This window comes from Corvus cornix, chromosome 10 (genome assembly GCF_000738735.6).
Source record: "Corvus cornix cornix isolate S_Up_H32 chromosome 10, ASM73873v5, whole genome shotgun sequence".
Taxonomy (NCBI): Eukaryota; Metazoa; Chordata; class Aves; order Passeriformes; family Corvidae; genus Corvus; species Corvus cornix.
In genome coordinates this window covers 3,444,819-3,463,443 of record NC_046340.1, presented here as the reverse complement: position 1 = coordinate 3,463,443, position 18,625 = coordinate 3,444,819, and the positions used below count along the sequence as shown (strand labels likewise).

Sequence of the window (18,625 nt, the reverse complement as noted above, 5' to 3'; positions counted from 1 at the left end):
TTTTTTATGGTTTCCTGTGATGATACGTAGTCAGAAGGGATACTTGGATGAATAAAGAAATATGCCACAAAATGAGGAGCAGGTGAGCTGCGTGACAGATGTGTGTTCTCTCCTTTGTTGATTTGGTGCTGCTCCTTAGCTAACAGTATTAAGTGCTGGGAATAAGACAGAAGGCTTAACTCCACTTGGGATATTGCTTAGGAGATCCTCACTGCTTTGGAGCACAGCTCGTTGTGTGATGTAAGATCCCCAGTCCCTTCTGATCAGCATTCCCTACTAAGCATGTCTTCATTCCCCTCCTTTACTGATCATTTACAGCTGTTTACTTTATTTCATGAGAGATTCTGAGAGGGCTGAGGCAGTAACTGGGCTGTGCTGCTCTGTAATGCAGCCCAGAGCTGGCGCCGCATTTCAAGTGGCCAAATGAGATTTGCACTCGAGTCCCAGCAGACTCTGTTTGTCTCAGTCAAAGGAGTCCACATTTTTCTGGGGTCGGGTATCTGGACATCTTCCTTGTTGCAATAAAGAGGAGGATGGCTATGGCATCCAGACAGTTGAGGTGTGTTACCCCTTCCTGTACTTGGTAAACTGCCAGCACAGCCTTTTTTGCTCTGACATGTAGATACTTCCATCTTTAAGGAGGCATAAAATGTTTTGCAGACATGCAATATCTCCCTGGCTTGCTAACAGTTTAGAAAGGGAGTTGCAGTGGTTTTTCCCTGCAGTCTTTTTATCACTCTTATTATAAGTCTAATACCTGTATTTTAATAATGAATTGTGAGCAAACAGCAACATTGTGGGCACTTTCTTAAAAAACAACTAGTTAATGTCAGAAAATGATGAACTCTAAAGTAGTATCTTTGGCAGCTTTTCTTCTAGGTACTCCTGATGATAAAGAGGGCACCAAGAAGCCTTTCATGTTGTTTCAGTTCCTTCTTACACACAGCTGAGATAAAAGTAAATGCACGTGTTCATCCTCCACCAGTGTGTATCTTCCTTCTATGCGCATTTAAATAATAGCTTCTCCTTTTATTTATCAAATTATTAGCTTTGCTAAGTACGGGAAGTGGGTAATTGCTGTGTGCCCACAAGGCATGTGACACCTGTGACAATCCTGAATTGTCTCCTGCAGACTGTGCTGGGCAGTGGGTGCATGGTGACATATGACCCAGTGTGCCAGAGCCCCACCATCCACACCCCTGAGTTGCACTGCAGGAAGGAGACAGGGAGTGGTTTGGAAGTGCTCTCGGATCTCCAGATTTTGGTGCAGCTTCAGAGAACGTTCCACCTAAAAGATAGGCATCCATTTCTTTTACAGAAAGGAGTCCTGTGATGTTACAGTTCCACACGTGGCTCTCATTTCTCCATCCCCAAGAGGTGTCCTTGCAGAAAGACCAAAAGGGTTTGAATTCTTACAAAAGCTCATGCTCCTTTGAGAGGTACATAGCCAAGCAGATGCTTTACTGTGAAAGAGAACATCCTTTGAAAACAATCTGGTGTTTATTAGTCAGTAAGAATTCAGTGTTAGGGGTCCTTCAGCAAGAAAAGAGAAGGAAAGCACATGTGGGTCTGGCCTCCTGAGTGAAAACATGCAGGTTCCATCCCAGTGCTCTGCTGAGGAGCAGATTTTGTATAGCATTGTTATGTCAGCACTTCCCTCTCAGTTGCAGTGACATTTGGCAGGATTTGATATGCTTATGTTGAGACTGAGTTGCCTTAGACCAGGCACCAAGCCATTCACCTGCTCACTGGTGCTGCCCTGTAGATATCTAGATTCATTAGGCTCGCTCTTAGCCAGAGAGTTCTCTGGACACTTAATTTCACACACCCACATATGCTCATAAGTGCCATTTCTGGGAAGTCAGGCTCTTAGATCTTATTTAAAGCTGTGCTGTGTTTCTGGTTTATGTGGGTAGGCACCTGGACTCTCTTATTTCTGTTGCAGAGGACTACAAAATTAGACATGGACAAGATTAAGTCCTGGGCCTCACCTCCTGCCTCACAACCAATGCTCTCACTCAGACATTAGGAGAAAGAGTCTGGGCACTGCTCAGCCTGAGGGCTTTGTTCCAATACCAGCTCTGTCTCAGGAGAACACCCTCAGCATCCCTCCTGTCACTGCTCTGCAGCTGTATCCTGAGAAATATGAGGCCAGGGGTAAAATGTGAAAGGAGAGGGTAGAGAGGAGAGTGGTAACCAAAGCCAGCTATCAGGGTGTTGCAGGGGAAGAAGAGTCCCTGGCCCTCCTCCCTGGCGTGCATTACACATTTTGCACTGTGTAGCACCATCACCACTGGAAGCACCACTGGGGGATGGTCCAGTGTTCCAGCTGCAGAGTCTCAGAGATGCCATCTGTTCCCCATTTGCTGCAGAAGTTATTGAGGTGGCTGTGTGAGACAGGCGGGATTACCCTCTGGGCTTCGATGCCTTTGATGAGGCAGCATCTGAAGTTAACACTTAAATTAAGCAGACTTGATTTTATTGCCTTTGTGTGTTATAATGCCCATGAAATCATTAAAACTTTGTGTGTGCTCCTGGGTCTTCTGTTGTCTCCCTGTAGTGTTTCAGTCATATGCTGACTCTGTATGACCTGCCTGCCTGAAAATCCAGCAGCTGTCTTCCCTTCCCCACCCCAGCACGCAGTGGGACCTCCCAGGGCTGCAGGATACCTGTGCTAGCACTTCCATGGTTTGGTAAGGATTCTTGGATGAGGGACACCACTTATGGGAATAATCTTTTTTCCACTGCTTTCTCTGTCTTACAGATTGATGAACTTCCTGAAGGAGCCGTGAAGCCTCCAGCAAATAAATACCCCATCTTCTTTTTTGGGACTCATGAAACGTAAGTGAATGAACGTGACCTCTTCCTTTGAAAATGTCTTTTTCTACTGCAGCTAACATCATCTCCTCTGATTGCATTGGAGCAAATCCTGACTGAAGCCATTGGGAGCCTAGAGAGAGGTCCTACAAGCCCAACTCATTTGTATTAACAAATGGGAGTGAAAACTGAAAGTAGTTGGGAATGCTGCTGCCTTCATGGTCTATCATGAGCTGAACATAAAAGCCTGTGTTTCCTGTAAAGAAACATACTGGCATGGATTTATTAAAGGGTCTGAAAAAGCCCTGAACTCAGAGGCAGGGGCAAACATTTTTTACTTGGATGTCCATGATAGCAGAGATCAGGCTCTTGTGTTTGGACATGTTTGAGCTCGTGTCCTGTGTGAGAACTCTCGTGGGAGTTTGTGATCTGAAAGGAAGCAGACCCCAGAGTCTCAGGCAGTCCTCACAGAGCTTTAAAATATGTGCATTCCTGGGAGATTTGTGCTGGGGATATTGTAGGATGGAGCTCACAGAAGTGATAGAAGAACTGAGCTGGCTGAGCTGATAGGGAGAGAAGGGAATCAGAGCACAAGAGGTAAGTTAGGTCTCGTCATAATGCTACAAAGTACAGAGTTTCAAGATTATAATGTACATGTCTCTATCTCTGAGGTAGCTAAAAAAAATAGGTCACATTCCATTTTGCATGAAATATTTTCATTTTAAAACTTTTCCTTCCCCATTTGCAGGTAACATGTTTTCTAGAATTCCTTTAAAACCGGAAAAAATGAAATTCTGATGATATTTTGAATTCAATGTTAGAGGTTTGAAGCTTTATTAAAAATTTATTGTTTCTTTTTGAATTTTAATATTATTCCAGAATATGGTAAGTTCCATAGCTCATACATCACATTTTATTAAAAAAAAAAAATCTTTAAAGGCAGTTTCTGCTTTAATAAGTTCATAATAGCCTCTCTTTAGTTAAAATATTTCTTCCCATTGCTGAAATGAAACAACCTGATGTTTTGATGTATTGTGGTCTACTACTACTGTCACAAAATAATCTGAAAAGAGTAAAGTTCAAATAAACTTATGATGCTTTCAAATCAGAAACCAAAATGTAATTTTTTTTTAATGGAAACATTATATTTGAGAACCATTTAAGAAAAAACTGACCACTTTTATTCCAAAATGAATGAATCCCAAACTGATAATCTCTTTTGCTTTGGATTTTGTGAGCTCATGATCTCACTGTATCATCTGAAACAGGAAAACAGTTTGTAGTTCCTACCCTATAAATGTAAAAGCCTAACTGTTAAAAATGATCTGTGGATTGCAGCTCCTTAGTTTTATAGCAGAGCAGCAGAAACTTACACTCTCCCAGTGGCAATGAATGTATTTCAAACAAAGATGTAGACAGTTTTTCAGTGTTTACTGTACATAAAAGGCTGTAGGAACATTTCCATACATTACTGCTGAGCTAAGTTAAGGTAGCTCACAGTAAGTTTCGTACAGTTTTCCTTTGTTATTTGTGTTAGAACTGTTTGTTTGTATTTTTGACAGCAAGAAGACGTCTCCTAGTATTAGCAAAAGCAGAGATAACATAATTTATTCAGATCCCTTGCTCTACTGTAGCATTTAATATTAACATGACATCTCTTGGTTTAGAGATCACTGTTTGGCTTGCAGGTAGAAATGCATTATGTTTGTAATTATATAATTAAGATATTTCTCAGTATCCAACTGAGCGTGGATCCCATGCTGCCTCACGTGGAGTTAGAAGGAAGCTCTTTCCTCAGGGACTTGTCATCTGATGCCTTTAGCAACCAGTTGGCTCTGCACTGGCAAACTTCTTGGCCAGTAGGATGATTTAAGTGAATGGAACTTTGCACATTCATAAATGCTGGGCATAAATCAGGCATTAATCTGAAATAATGATTACAGAAAGGAAGAAATATGATCCTGTGATTAAGGTATTAGACTGGGACTGAAGAGAGCTGGTTTTTCCTCTGTACTCTGCTATCAGTTTGAGTTTAACCTTGGACAATCTTTGTGCCTCAGAAGCCCATCTGCAAAAAAGGGGCAGATTCCCAATGTCGTGGTGAGGTTACAACAATAAATGTGTGGGACATGGTGGAGCTCCACAGTCCCACAGTAAGGGAGACCAGAGAGTTAACATTAATTGCAAAGATCATCAGGAAAGTAGGACAGTGATTATGGTGAAGGACACTGGGACTTGCTGAGCTCTGGTCATTGATGACACAGAATCTTTACATGTGGGAATGAAGGGGTCTTTTTGCCTTCATTGTTTTAATTTAACTTGTGATTACAGTCTCAATGTCACACTGCAGAATACAGTAGATAGAGATACCCAGTGAAAAGAAAGTTATGCATTCTTCAGTTTAAGACTTAAGAAGTTAGAGTTTTACTGTAATGTGTGTAGAAAATGCAGGATAAATCATCATTCTTCTTTTTTTATATAATTATTTTTCCCTGCATTATAGTGCCTGTGCCTGAAATTAGTTGGCCCAGTGCGTAGCTGACTTAGGCAGCAGCAGAGCACAAAATCCCTCCTTTGCTGTGCTGTCTAAAAAACTATTTGGCCACAGGCACCCTGTGTGTCTCATTGTTTCCTTGTATTACTCATCTGCCTATATTCGCCCATTGTTTTTTGTCTTATATGAAATTATAAGATTTTTGGGAAAGAGCATTTTTATTGTGTTTGTACAGAATTTGGTATGGGGGGGGCTAATTCCAAGAAAGCATTTCCTGGGCTTACTGGCAGTATAGATAACAATAAATGCCACTGCTTTTCCTATCCCAAAGTACAAGGGATAAAGTTTGACTCACAGGTCCTAGGCACTCCTTACATGCTTTGACTTTTCATGTGGCATTTTTAGGCCTTTCTGGATTTGTAACACTGGGATTGGAAGTTTGGTCCCTTGCTGTCGCAAGCAATGACATCATATAATCCCTTTCATAAACTGTTTCAACTGCTCATGCCAGTTCCCAGCAGTAGTTAATAGAACAGAGATGTTTTAGTTGTTTCTAGAGATACCCAGCATGATTTTACTACATCAAACATCAGGATGATGAGCCAATCCATGAAATCAGGCTCACAGCAGTAATTCAAAGCCAGTGTGACAAGTAAATAAATAAATAAAACTAGAAAAGAAATTGTGGAATGAGCAGAAGAATAGGGAAAACATTTGCACTGTTGATGTTTTGATTTTTTTCAAGAGGAGAGTTTTAAGTCCTTTTTTGAATGTTACCTCTGTTAAAATGCAGTGCGTTCCTGGGGCCCAAAGACCTTTTCCCATATAAAGAATATAAAGATAAGTTTGGGAAATCGAACAAGCGAAAAGGATTTAATGAAGGCCTGTGGGAAATAGAAAACAACCCTGGAGTAAAGTTTACTGGATATCAGGTAAATGACTTTCACACCTATTCCTCCTTATCTTTCTTGTTTTCTTCTTTGACTTCGTGTCAAAGTGGACATTTTAAGAGTGATGTGGAAGGTTCTGGTTTTGATGGAGCAAGAAAGTTTCACAGCTTTATTAACTGTGTAGTGTAAAGACAACTGTGGTCTCACACTCTGTGACAAATGGAACTTTAATCATACTGCAGAGCCTTTTGCTTTCTATGATATTCTGGGGTGGTGAAGTGGAAAATTCTGCAACAGATTTAGTTGAATTAAAAATGGGTGGTTTTATTTACTCCTGTACAAACATGAATAATTTCTGACTTCTTCTTTCTGTTGTTTATTTTATATCAGGCTCCGTGTATTTTACACAGACCTTAAGGTCACTGCACTTTTGATTTTTACATTGGTAATGTATAACACACAGTGCCGAAGCTGAGAGGAGTGAGGAGGTGGAGGGTTAAGCTGCTGTTACGAGACAGTTGCTGCTGTACAACAGCTCTCCCTGTTGGGTCTCCAGAGCAGAAAGTCAGTGAAGCTGGAGGGAGAGAAGAGTAGTTGGTGGGCTGTATAAAACAAAGAACTTTTCTCATTAAAAAAATGTGGTCCTTTGAAGGCAGGAATCACCTCCAAAAGAAGGCAGACACCTATTACATTATTATCACAAAACCCTACAAGCCAGAGATACAGACCACCTGCAGAAAAGCTGCGGCCTCTCTCAGTTCCTGTTTCATATTTTCAGCCCTACACATGTTTTGCATACACTTGGGGATTTTAAAAAAACCACAGTGAATAGTCTGTGGGAGATGGGCTGTCAAAGAGCGCTCAGCCTGCTGGTCAGGGTTTGCCTTTCCAAAACACTGAGATCTTGCCCTTTGAGGGGAGTGCAACAGCCATCTTCTCTCACAAAAAACTCTCTCCTATTGCGGACAAAGGCTAAAAGTTTTAGTAGTTTTTCCCAAAGTAGAGCAAGCCAGGTCTTTCCACTGAGCAGCTCTTAGTTCTCCTCCAGCAAACACATTTTTAGTATCAGATCTTCTGTTTCTGTGTAAACCCTTCAGAACATGCTATCCCAGAATCTGCATCTGATAACTGAGTTCAAGTGGTGACTGAGAAAATTGCCTTTGCAGCCTTTTTTCCTGATAATTGCAAGAATAACCTGAGCTCTTCCTGACTATTAAAGTGTAAGCTGTCCATTTCCAGTATTTCTACCTTCAATGCAGAACAAAAATCAAGTACTAGGCATTAGTGATATTTTTATTGTTTTTGTTATTATTGTTGTTGTTATTTTAAAGGCAATTCAGCAACAGAGCTCATCAGAAACTGAAGGAGAAGGAGGAAATACAGCAGATGCCAGCAGTGAGGAGGAAGGCGATCGGGTAGAAGAGGATGGAAAAGGAAAAAGAAAGAATGAAAAAGCCGGCTCAAAACGGAAAAAATCCTACACTTCAAAGGTTATCTTCTGAGTATTTCTATTGTTACCCATGTGCATTTATAATTGGAATAATGTTCACCTCATGGAAATCTGTCCTTCCTCCTTTAGCGTTTGATTCCAGTACCATAACAGTGGTGTTCAAATGGGCAAAGGGAAGTGCTCTTACTCTGTAGACAGCCCTGGTGAGACAGCAGTTGGAATTCTCTGCCCTGTTCGAGTGCCCACACACTGAGGGGAAGGTGAAACTATGGGAGGGAGATCAGAAGGGCTGGAGAGAAAACCCATGCAAAGATGGATTGATAGGTTTGATCATCTTAGATAGGCCTCTCCCCATGAAGGAAAAAGAAGCCGTAGGAGTGTGCCTTCTGAGAGTTGTGAGTTCAGGTTTGGCTCCTGTCCAGGAGAATTCAAGATTCCCTCTCCCAGAATACCCCAGATGCTGAAAGATCTGGGAGGGTCAGATGTGCTCTGCTGCTCCTCTTGTAGCTGAGGGTAAAACACTTCAGTCTAGGATACAGAATAGGATGGAGGAAGAACTAATTCATTAAGCAGGGAGTAGGGTGCTCAATTTGTAGATACAAGACCTGCACTGTAGTACCTACCAGCCCTGTTAATGTCTTCAGTAACAGTGTAGATCAGGAAGCTCAGAGAGTGTCTGTCTCACAATTGCTGGTGGACAAAATCCCCTGAGAAGTGACACCTTTGGGTTCAGATAGACTTCTCACTTGTCACCTGGGTGAAGGGGAGCAACATTATAGTCACTTCCTCTGGTGCTGTGTGTGCCTCCAGGACTGTACATTGCCTGAAAAAATGTGGAAAGTGTGGCAGAGTCAATTTATTCACATTCATGTTATTCTTCTCTGAAAGTGAAAACTAACTGAAATGAGAAGAAGCAAGCAAACAATCTGATCCAGGCTCAGTTTGGGGGAAGAGTGTGAATTTTTGTGGTTGATCCACTGAACAAAATGTATTAAGTAATTTCACCCCCTTTGTGTGTTTTACATTAGAAATTCAGGTCTGGTCTACCATCTTCTTTCCAGAAGACTCTGGGCAAACAGAGGATTAGGAAAATGGTGGCTTAATGCCACAATTTATCCTTTTGTACTGTAGAATTGCATAACATAAAGGGAGCAGAAAAGATGTATTGGTTCCACATGGCTCTAGTGTTAATATATTAAAGCTGACAGCACTAAAAAAAAGTATGGAAAGCAGCTCTGCTAATGTTAGTCTCATTTTACATCTCTGTGTTCAATCAAAACTTTTGTCAAGCTGGCACCATCTGTTTCATTAACTAACAAAACCTACAGGTGACCCAACACTAATACCCAGCTCCTATTACTGTGTCTGTCTTTCAGTCAATTGAGCTGCCAAACTGTGCTGAACACAGAATTTCACAGAAATTTCCTTCATTTGTGGCAGTAACTCCAGCTACTTCACCTGAAAAAAGCTTTTCACCCCACATATCCTCCCCAATCTTCACCTTGAATGGGGAACTGCATGATCTGACAGCATTCCACATACATTTCAGAAGTGTGTTTCTATGGCTGAAGCTCGGGTTTTAATTTTTACTTTGTTGTTGATCATTTTAGAAATCCTCCAAGCAGTCACGGAAATCTCCTGGAGATGAAGATGATAAGGACTGCAAAGAGGAAGAAAATAAGAGCAGCTCTGATGCTGGGGATGCAGGCAATGACACAAGAAACACTTCTTCAGATTTGCAGAAAACCAGTGAAGGGGTAATCTTCTGTTCCTGTCATTCACTTCCCATGCAGTTTGCTCCCGGGGGACTTTGGAGCCAGGGGGGACCTGTGTGTACCACATGCCACCTTCTTGGGTTACATTTCAGTGCTCAGAATATGTCTAGAACAGAAACATGGACTTGGTGCCTGCACTGGTACAAATTTTACTCTAGAGAAACAACTGAAAGAGAAAAGAGCATTATTTTTGTTCCGACACTTGCATAGATGCCAGCTGAGAGGAGCTACTGGAAACCATGAGCTGGAATGATGCAAAATTGATGTGAGAGCAGAATCAGACTGTTTGCATAATGCATGTTGGCTCACTAACAGGGGGAGCCTGCTTACCCTTTCACACTTGTTTAATCTGTGCAGTCCCACTGTCTCCTTGGGAGCTCGTGAGGGTTTGTGTGCACATTACAGACTGCACACTGCGGGTTCCAGGGCAGATGCTGCCCTGGCTATGACCTTCCCAGGACACGATATAAAGTCTGCTCCAGAGCAGCTTCATACAATCTCCTTGTGTGTTTGTGTCAGTTGTGTGTTCATATCAATATTACTTTGTTGTGACCACAACAAGAAGACAGGAAGGCTGCTGGGCAGGGGGATTAGCATGGCAACTGGTTACTCAGCCAGCCTTAACAGCCCCTGCTATTTCTGAGCCTTTGGAGCAGCACAAGCCTCTCTGCTCCGACTCAGAACCAGTCCTTGTGCAGTTCCCATGCCAAGGCTCTGCCACGTGGGCAGCAGCCGGGCTGGGCTGTTGCAGGAGCTGAGTGACACGAATCCCCAGGTGTGAGAGGAGGCCAGCCAGCACAGGCTCTCATCTGACACTGCTGAGGTGTCTTAGCACCCAGCTGCGTGCTCAGCCTCCGCCCTTTCTCACAAAACACAACCTCTGGGGAGCTGCTGTTGTCTCCTGCTAAAAGACTCCTCCCAGAGCTTCCTTTCCCCGTGTCTCTCTGCAGTGCAGTGTATTTGTTTTGTGACTCTGCTGTGTAAAGACTTTGATAGGTGGCTCATGGGGTCACGAGGAAAATGTGCCCTGAGTGTCTCCCATTCACTCTGAACAAGCTGCTGGCTCGAGCCAGAGACTGATGCAAGGAGACACTGCCTGGCTGTGCCCTCCCAGCCCCTCACCCACAGAGTGTCAGAGGCTGGGGCTGAGGAGTGTGGCCCACATTCTGCCTAGTGAACCCTGTGACACTTCCATGTCTTCAAACAGGTATTGGAGTGAGAAAACTGTTCATAAGATGCATCTGAGGTAGCGAGAACTTCAGGAGGGCCTGCTGTGTTTCCCGTGTTTGTGGCAGTGACAGACGATGTGCCTGTGAACTTCAGGCACATTTTCCATGTAAGGCCAAAATGCTTACTGAATTAGGTCAGTCACAGACTTAAGTGGCTAAAAAGTCACACAGGATGTCAGCTTTGTGGCTGTTAACATTCATATGGCTCTTTCTTCTGTGTGTGACGTGCTTGTGACATGCTTGGGAGGTAGAGTCCAGCATGCTACAACATCGAGGTGCTTCTCAGAACTTTCAGTATTGCAGGTATTTCAGCCTCTGTGCTGAAATACTGAAATACTGTCAACAGTCTGGTCCTTCCTGCCAGCATCAACTCGAAGAAATATTCACAGTCAGCACTGTCATACCCATGTGGGGAGGTGGCTCTGCTCTGACTTCTGCAGCCCCAGCACGTAGCCTTGAACTCACACTTGAGCAACCAGTCTGTTACTGGGTCTTGGATGTTTCTAACATTTTGGAAAAGGTGGAGTTTTAGTAATACGGATTCAAAAGACAAGGGGAATATGGTTTTAAGGGCAGCTTGAGGTAAAAGCACTGATAAGTTTGGAAGAGTTCAAATCCTGGTCCACATATTTCACCTTGGACATTTCTGCTGCAAAATCATCATTTCACGCGTGAATCTCTTCGCGTTTCATTGAGCTTTTGTCAGTAGTGCAATTCTCTTCGAGGACCAGGAGGGGACACTCCATCTCCTGCTGCTCCTCAGAGCCAGACCGGGTGTCTTTTTAGGTCTGCCTTCAGAAGACACAGGGCACTTGGGGAAAGAGCAGCAGGTTCTTTTTCAGTTGGTGTTAAACAGCCAGTCCCTCAACATGTCCGGATTGGCAAGCTGGGGCACGGGGCCAGCTGTCCTGCTGGACACTGCAGCCACGTCCTGCTGGACACCCAGACCAGGGCTCTGCTGCAGGACATTGAGTTCCTCCGGCCCACACTCTTGGACTTCTCTGCTGTAGAAAGCAAGGTTGAAAGAGACCAACACGTGCCTGCAGAGTTGGGATATGATCCTTCTGTTCACACACATGAATTCAGAATGTCTTGATCTGCTAAAAGACACCACCATAGATAAGATAATGGTCTCTAGAATCAGTTGGCTCATGAGAAGAGCACTGGGCCAGCAGCACGCAGTGTGAAGAGGATGGGCTTCCTCCCCTGCGGTGTGCGGCACCCACTGCTCCGCTGTCCCCAAATCGGCCGCGCCAGGACGATGGTGTGTCCATGAGATGGCGCCAGGACCCTCCGGAACGGGCACGGGGTGCAAACCAGGGCTCAAAATAAGGTGTAGAGCCAGATACCCTGAAGGCAGAGACAAACAAAACAAGGCTTCGGGGCCCTGATCTCAAGGGCAGGCGTGTTTCATGCTCATAGAGGCTGGGCCACCTCTGGAAGGCTCATGTGGCTTGGCCACCCTACCCACAGTGCTCCCCATGGGCTGGGAGCGCCTTTGACCCCCTCGCTCTGCACCTCCCAGGCCCCAGACCATTGCAAGTGTTGCCTCAAGGAGACAAGCAGCTTTTCTCTTAATAAGACTACTAATAATGAGGTAGTAATTAGCTTTTAGAATGCCTGGACTGCAGGCTGAAGACACATCTCCCCTCCTCAGATCAGATGGAGTCTTGCCTTTTAATCATACCCATACCCTCAGCATTACAGAGATCTTCTTGAAGGCCTAACAGCTGAAGTCAAATGATTGCAGGAGCACCTTCCCCTATATTTTTTAATGAAAATTCTAACCTCCAGGTGGTAGAGGTAAGCTTGAAAATGCGAAGTGATGGCTTCCTGAAGACTCAAACCCAGAGCAAATAAAAGTACTTTCAAAGCTATTATATTTTTTTCAGCCAATTTCATACTGTTCAAGGGCTCAACTTGTGATTTTCTTTTTATCCCTTGGGTAGACAAAGGTGCTTTCTTTTTTTTATCTCCATCCCTTAGTTTCTCAGCTATTCTTGAGTACTACAGGCACTCTCAACAAAGAAACATTTCCTCAGTCTCAGCCACAGTTGGTAATTGTGTCCTGTCACTACCTGTTTCTCAAGCTCTTTCCCTAACTGCTGTTCTTTGGCTGATTCCTTCCCCAGAAAGATGCAGAGCCTGAACCCTAGGGGTTAATCATCCAATATTAATTAACTAATAGTATATTAGCTAAGACAGCCCATCCCAGAGTTTGCTCAAATCTTTGGTCACAGAATCTCACCAGGACTTTTTTCTGCTGTTAAATACTAAATTGTTTTGGCTTTCTGAGAATACCTCATAAAGAGAATTTTCTGATGGAAAGATATTCATGGCTCTATGTTGTTTACTTTCATGGTATTAAATTAGCTCGTAAATCAGTGAATTCATGGCAGCAGATTTACATTCCACATTTAAATCTCTGGTGACTTGTGTCTTTAGTTCTTGGCTGGCATAACTCTGAATCTTTATAACTGAACACCTAAACTGCTTTTTACTTTTACTCTCTGGATGGCCACGTACTGATGTTTGAGATCTGGCTGGGGTTCTGGCCTTATTAGAGAGTGTTTGAATGTCAGGGTTGGCACAGAGGGTATGTGGCAAGTTTTCCTTTTGGTATGCACTCTTTTAGTGACAGTCTGGGCAGTGTGTGGGAAAAGGAGGCATTCGCTTGGCATACAAGTGTAGGGGGCAAATGGTTTTACTGTCTCCAGAGAAGAATAAATTTGCTGGAAATGAAATACATTTTCTTGCTCCTGGTACAGCCTGAATATTAAAATGGAGTAAAGGACTGTGATCCTTTCACTCAACACTGACAATCAGCTACCAAGTCAGTGGATCTATTTGTGGAGGCAAGTGCCAGCATGAATAAGGGGATCAAAATCTGGTCCAGAATTATTGCCATCTGATACCATTGCATTTGGGAGAACATATTTAAAACAGCCTGTGTCCAGGCTTTTTTGTTGTGATGTTCTTGTGGGGTAGCAACAATCCCAGTTACTGCTGTGAAGTACAAGTTTAATGGCCAAACTGGGCAGAGAAACACAGGTTCACTGTGTCCTTCTGATGTGTTTTTGAGATGGTTCATTCCTTTTTTCTTCTTTGCTTACCAAGAATAACATTGTTCAGTCTGCATATCAGGTTTGGGGGGTTATCAGCATGGAAAGCATAGCATTTAGGGCTCGGTTCAATGTAAAAGCATTTTGTACAAAAAATGAAAACAGAGTATGTTTTTCTGTCTGATTTTTTTTTCTTCAATTTGAGGCAAGCTAAAATCTAGCCTTCAAAGCTAAAGATTACATTTGTAAGAATGTATATAACTATTGCACAGTAAAAATTTCTATGTAAAAATCAAATAGTGGCGTAGTATATGGTGTAAAGAGTTGTGTTGTCTGCTGCCTTCCAGTAGCTCAGGATAACAGCACTGCTGGCTAAGGACATGGGACATAACTCAGGAGAAATATAAATGTCTGAATGCAAGCTGAGATTAAAGCAGCCAGTATAGATGAAATATTTGCAGCTCTGTGTGCATCGAATCCTGTAACCATTTTGACCTCAAACCAACATGGAATAACGACTATTGTGCAGAGCAAGTAAATAATTATCCTTCTGCCCATGCAGTTTTAAAGTACAGGATGGCTGAATTAGTTGCCAGACACTGTTAAGGAAGAAATTTTCAGTGCCAGAGAAAAAGACGGCAGTTTGTGGATTTAGTTTTGTTCCCTGCTCTGTTTTCTCTGTGCTGTCATCGATAACAGAAACTTTGCACTCGGATCAGTCAGATCCTGTGCTCTTTCCTTTGTGTGCAGTAGCGCTGGGCAGCACGGCACACGTTGTACCATAGCGTGCAGTTAAGCTGAGAGACTTGTTCAAACAAAGATGATGAGAGTTGATCTGTTTCTGAAGAGACGTGAAACCATGGAGACCCCGGCGTGTGCTCAGCTCTGCCGCATCCCCGCTCAGCGGCTGCTGCAGGGCAGGGCCGGCAGCGAGGCCTGAGCAGCCCCGCTGCCCATGGGGCTCTCTGCTTCTGGGGCACCTGGCAGTGCCCCCAGGAGACAAAACGTGTGCCGTGCTGGAAGATGGCACTGGGAACTGTGACAACCCTAGAGGATAATTTGCATTCTCTGTCTCTTTGTTGTGCCTCCCATGCCACACTGTGGCCCAGCAGCTGTATCTGTGAGACAGTGTGGAGGAGGAGTATTAATATTCCCAGCACCCCATGTAAGAATGATGCCTACCCAGTCTTCTGGACATAGCCCAGAAGGGAATTGTGGTTAGGAATTGCAAAGGTTTCATACTCCAAAAGGACAGCTTTCTGTACTGGATCTGAGAATTACAGCATAGGAAGCAATTGTGTTACCTCCCACCCTCCCTGTCTGGGCTGGGCAGCAGCTGCCATGAGAACCTTAGCAGAAGGAAGGGTTTGAGTGACTGATCACGTGTAGTTGTTTTAATGGGTGTCCATGTCTGAAGGGAAGGGAACACAAAGCCACATCTCCAAAGCATCTCTAAGTATGATCTCACTGATTCTGAAACAGGAGAGAGGTCTCTGGAGTGCAGTGTGCTGGATGAGCAGCACATGGTTGCACCTTTTGGGGGAGTCAGGGCTCAGGCAGTTCCTGTAAACCATCGCTGCATGCCTGAGCACTTGGTAATAACCCCTGATTGTGTGTCGTTAGTCAGGATGTACCAGGGCCTCCCACAAGGAAAGCACAGGTTTCCATCTTTACTCTGCACCAACCACCTGTCACAGGAGAGAACTGCACTGACCAAACACAGGGAAATACTGCAGCATTGTAGGAGAAGGGCTGCCTTGGCCAGGGGTGGGTAGGCATGGTGCACTGCATGCTGTCACATTACTGCCTAAAGTAACGTGCCCCAGGGCCATCAGGTGAGTTTTGCCCTCTCTGTTCAACTGGAGGAAAACCGAGACTTGTAGACACTTGCCGTGATCATGCCAGGACTGTCTGGTCCTGATCCCACTAATGTCAGGGAAAGCAAGAGATGACCTTGACTCGCCGTGGAAGTGGGAGTTCCTTCCTTTTCTGTCATCACCTTACAGTGAACTGGAGCCAAACTGTTTCCTTTTCAGAAGCAGCGTTTGGATCCCTTAGCAATGAAAATGTTTATCTTTGCTCATGCTTGCTAAACTTTCGTGTGTTTGAACAAGAGAGTGTTCTTGTGGCGGGACATCCAGGAATGCAGCAGTGCCTGAGCTGCTGCATGAAGCCCATCAGTGATTTAATGCAGTGGAAAAAAACAAAATTTGGCTGTGCCTGAAGTGTGCTACAAGATTTGTAATGGAGTGACTGGGGGAAAAACCCACCCGCATACATCACTGGGGCTGCTTACTGAATACAGCCCTAAATGTCTACTTTTCATCTGTGCTCTTTAATATTTTGTAGTGATGTTTAATTGATGTAACCAAGCAGTTTTCTCTAGAAAAAAAATTGTTTGAACCAACCAGGTGGTTACTTGTACCTGTGACTTTGAAGTGTTGAAATATGATACCACTTGTATAAAGTTTGATGCAGCATGTTATTTCTTACATTAAATGTGACTTTTTTCTCTTTCTCTTTCAGACTTAACCAACATAATGACTGCTGAATATTAAGGGAAAACACAAGAAGGTTACATGTTTGGTTGTCTAATATTCTTGGATTTGATATGAGTCACCACATCTGTTCATTAGTACCATCAACAGCATCCCAGTTTGTATGCACATTATTCACATTCCTATCTGTTGTGTTTGCAGAAATGACATTTTTACCCTTTTTTCTAAGGGTTACTTTTTGATTTTCATATTATTTGGTTGCATGAAGTTGCCCTTTTCCAGTGGCTGAGGTTTATGAAGATATCGCATACTTGAACATGTTTTAGATTCCTTTTCTAGACAGAAAAGGCACAACTCCAAATTCTATCATTCTAAATCAACATTTTTAAAACACAACTAAATCTTAGAAATGAGTCCCCTCCATATGATGCTACAATATCTTCCACATACAAACATAATTTTAAATTTTCCTATATCCATACTCTCTTGGGTTTTGATCAGTTTACAACATAAAAGAAAAATTCTTCTTCAGTTGAGATCACCGCCAAGTTCAATAATGTAATAAAATACCTTTCCTTATTAGAAGTACCTAGCTAGTTATACTCTTAATACTTCTCCAAACCATGATGTAATGTACACTATCTGACTTAGTTCCTATATGTGGAGTTAGTGAAAGTCTTTTTGTGTTTCTTTAGATTAATACAAGGATTTTTCCAATGCCAACACAATTTGAAATCATTCATTTGGATGCTTTCCATTTTTAAGCTTACTGTGATATACAGCCCTATGGGAAACCAAAACAAAACATCAATTTTAAATAATGAAAGGCTTAAAAAAGGATGCTGTCATTCTGGCTTTTTTTTTCCTTTTGGAAATAGAACTAGACTAGTAAGTAAGCATTCCAAATCCATTACTCTGTGTACATTATTGTTGCTATTGTGATAATAGAGATTTTTATTTATTTTTATGCCAGCTTTTATTGTGAAAACATATTTAGTCTGGTTTTATCAATCCTTGTTATGCTTGTCCTTGGAACATCTTTTGCGTATTCAAGGTTTGTAGTTGATGAGTTTACTGTAAAAAACTAAAAAAAAAAAACCACAAGGAAAAAAAAAAAAAAAACACCAAAACAAAACAAAAAGGAAACAAAAAAAATGTATTGTTTTTACAGAATAAATTTATTGGAATGTGTATTGGGAGTAAGGTTTGAGGTTGTAAGCAACTAAGTTAGCGTCATATTTGGCTTCATACGTGTAATAATGTGAGGTATTAATGTAAGTCAAGTATTAAAGCAAAACATTCTGTTAACATGAGTTGACCATAATAGATACAAGTGCAGGTGAGATCTTTATTTTTTCTGTACTTTGCCTTTTCGGGATAACAGGAGGTCATTAAATTCACCTTGAATGTATTCAAAGTTTCTTTAAAGACATCAGAAGTAACATCCAGAGGCTCAAATACCTGTTTGTGAGCCAGCACGTCCTGTGACAGCCCGACGGCGCTGGGTTTGTTTCCCTGGGAAGAGGCCCTGGATAGAGCTATCCCAAAGCCTGAGGAGCTGCACCAGGGATGCTGGGTGCCAACAAGCATTGCCTGAGGTGTGCTGTGGTTGTTTTGGACCTGCCCCTTTGGCTGGAGGTGTAAAACCTGGGGCCTCTCCTCTGATCGCTGCTAGAAACTGCACGGCAGCCTTCAGCAGGAGAGTGTTACAGCCTGAATTTCTCAGTGCTCTGAAGGTCCTCTCATGCAGGGTGCAACACACAGGCACGTGAACTGCTTTCTTGTTACTGATTAGGCTTACAAATAAAATTCTTTCAATCAAAACACCAAGAAGTCAACATCCCCAAATAAAGCGTTTCCAGTTAAAACGTATCAGCTAGTTTCATCTGTGAGAAAGGCACTAGGTGTACTGCTTTTAATATAAATACACATAGAAGGCATAGAAATAGCTGTAATTGCAAACAGAAACGTAAGCTGCCCAACCCAAGGTCGCTGTGTTTGCTGCTGCTTGTTTCTGAGCCAGCAGCATTAGCAAAAGTAGCCAAAAGTAGACACAGCCAAAACCCCTCCTCTCTGGAAACGCACTGACGGCCTGAGCCCAGCAGCTCACGGCCCTGAGCCCTCTGTGCCCAGCCCACAAGTGCTGGTGAGCACCTGCTCAGCTTCAAGCAGGTGAGCAGTCCTTGCAGAAGTGAATCCTTAAGAAAATTAACAAAACTATATGATTTGCTTATCATATATGGGGTCTTACCATAAGAGTTGATTGCTTCTTAAAAGATTTCTTGGGATTTTTAACAAGGCTGACCCACAAGACATACTTTTTGACAAATAAAACATGTGCATGTGACAGAGTTATGTATGTTAATTTTTCATGCTTCACAATGCTGACCTTCATGTTGTGCAGTAGCTC

At 42.9% G+C, this 18,625-nt stretch overlaps 1 protein-coding gene across 2 annotated transcripts in view; it reads left to right on the top strand.

Moving 5' to 3' along the window:
• Positions 1-18,566, top strand: part of HDGFL3 (HDGF like 3) — a 38,309-nt gene extending 19,743 nt beyond the window's left edge. For both annotated transcript variants that reach the window (XM_039557335.1, XM_010391108.4), the window contains exons 2-6: positions 2,765-2,841; positions 6,105-6,243; positions 7,533-7,691; positions 9,262-9,408; positions 16,244-18,566. In XM_039557335.1, the coding sequence (XP_039413269.1) occupies positions 2,765-2,841; positions 6,105-6,243; positions 7,533-7,691; positions 9,262-9,408; positions 16,244-16,249 (528 nt within the window). In that variant the 3' untranslated portion in view covers positions 16,250-18,566. The remainder of the gene's footprint in view (positions 1-2,764; positions 2,842-6,104; positions 6,244-7,532; positions 7,692-9,261; positions 9,409-16,243) is intronic.
• The last annotated feature ends 59 nt before the right edge of the window (positions 18,567-18,625 follow it).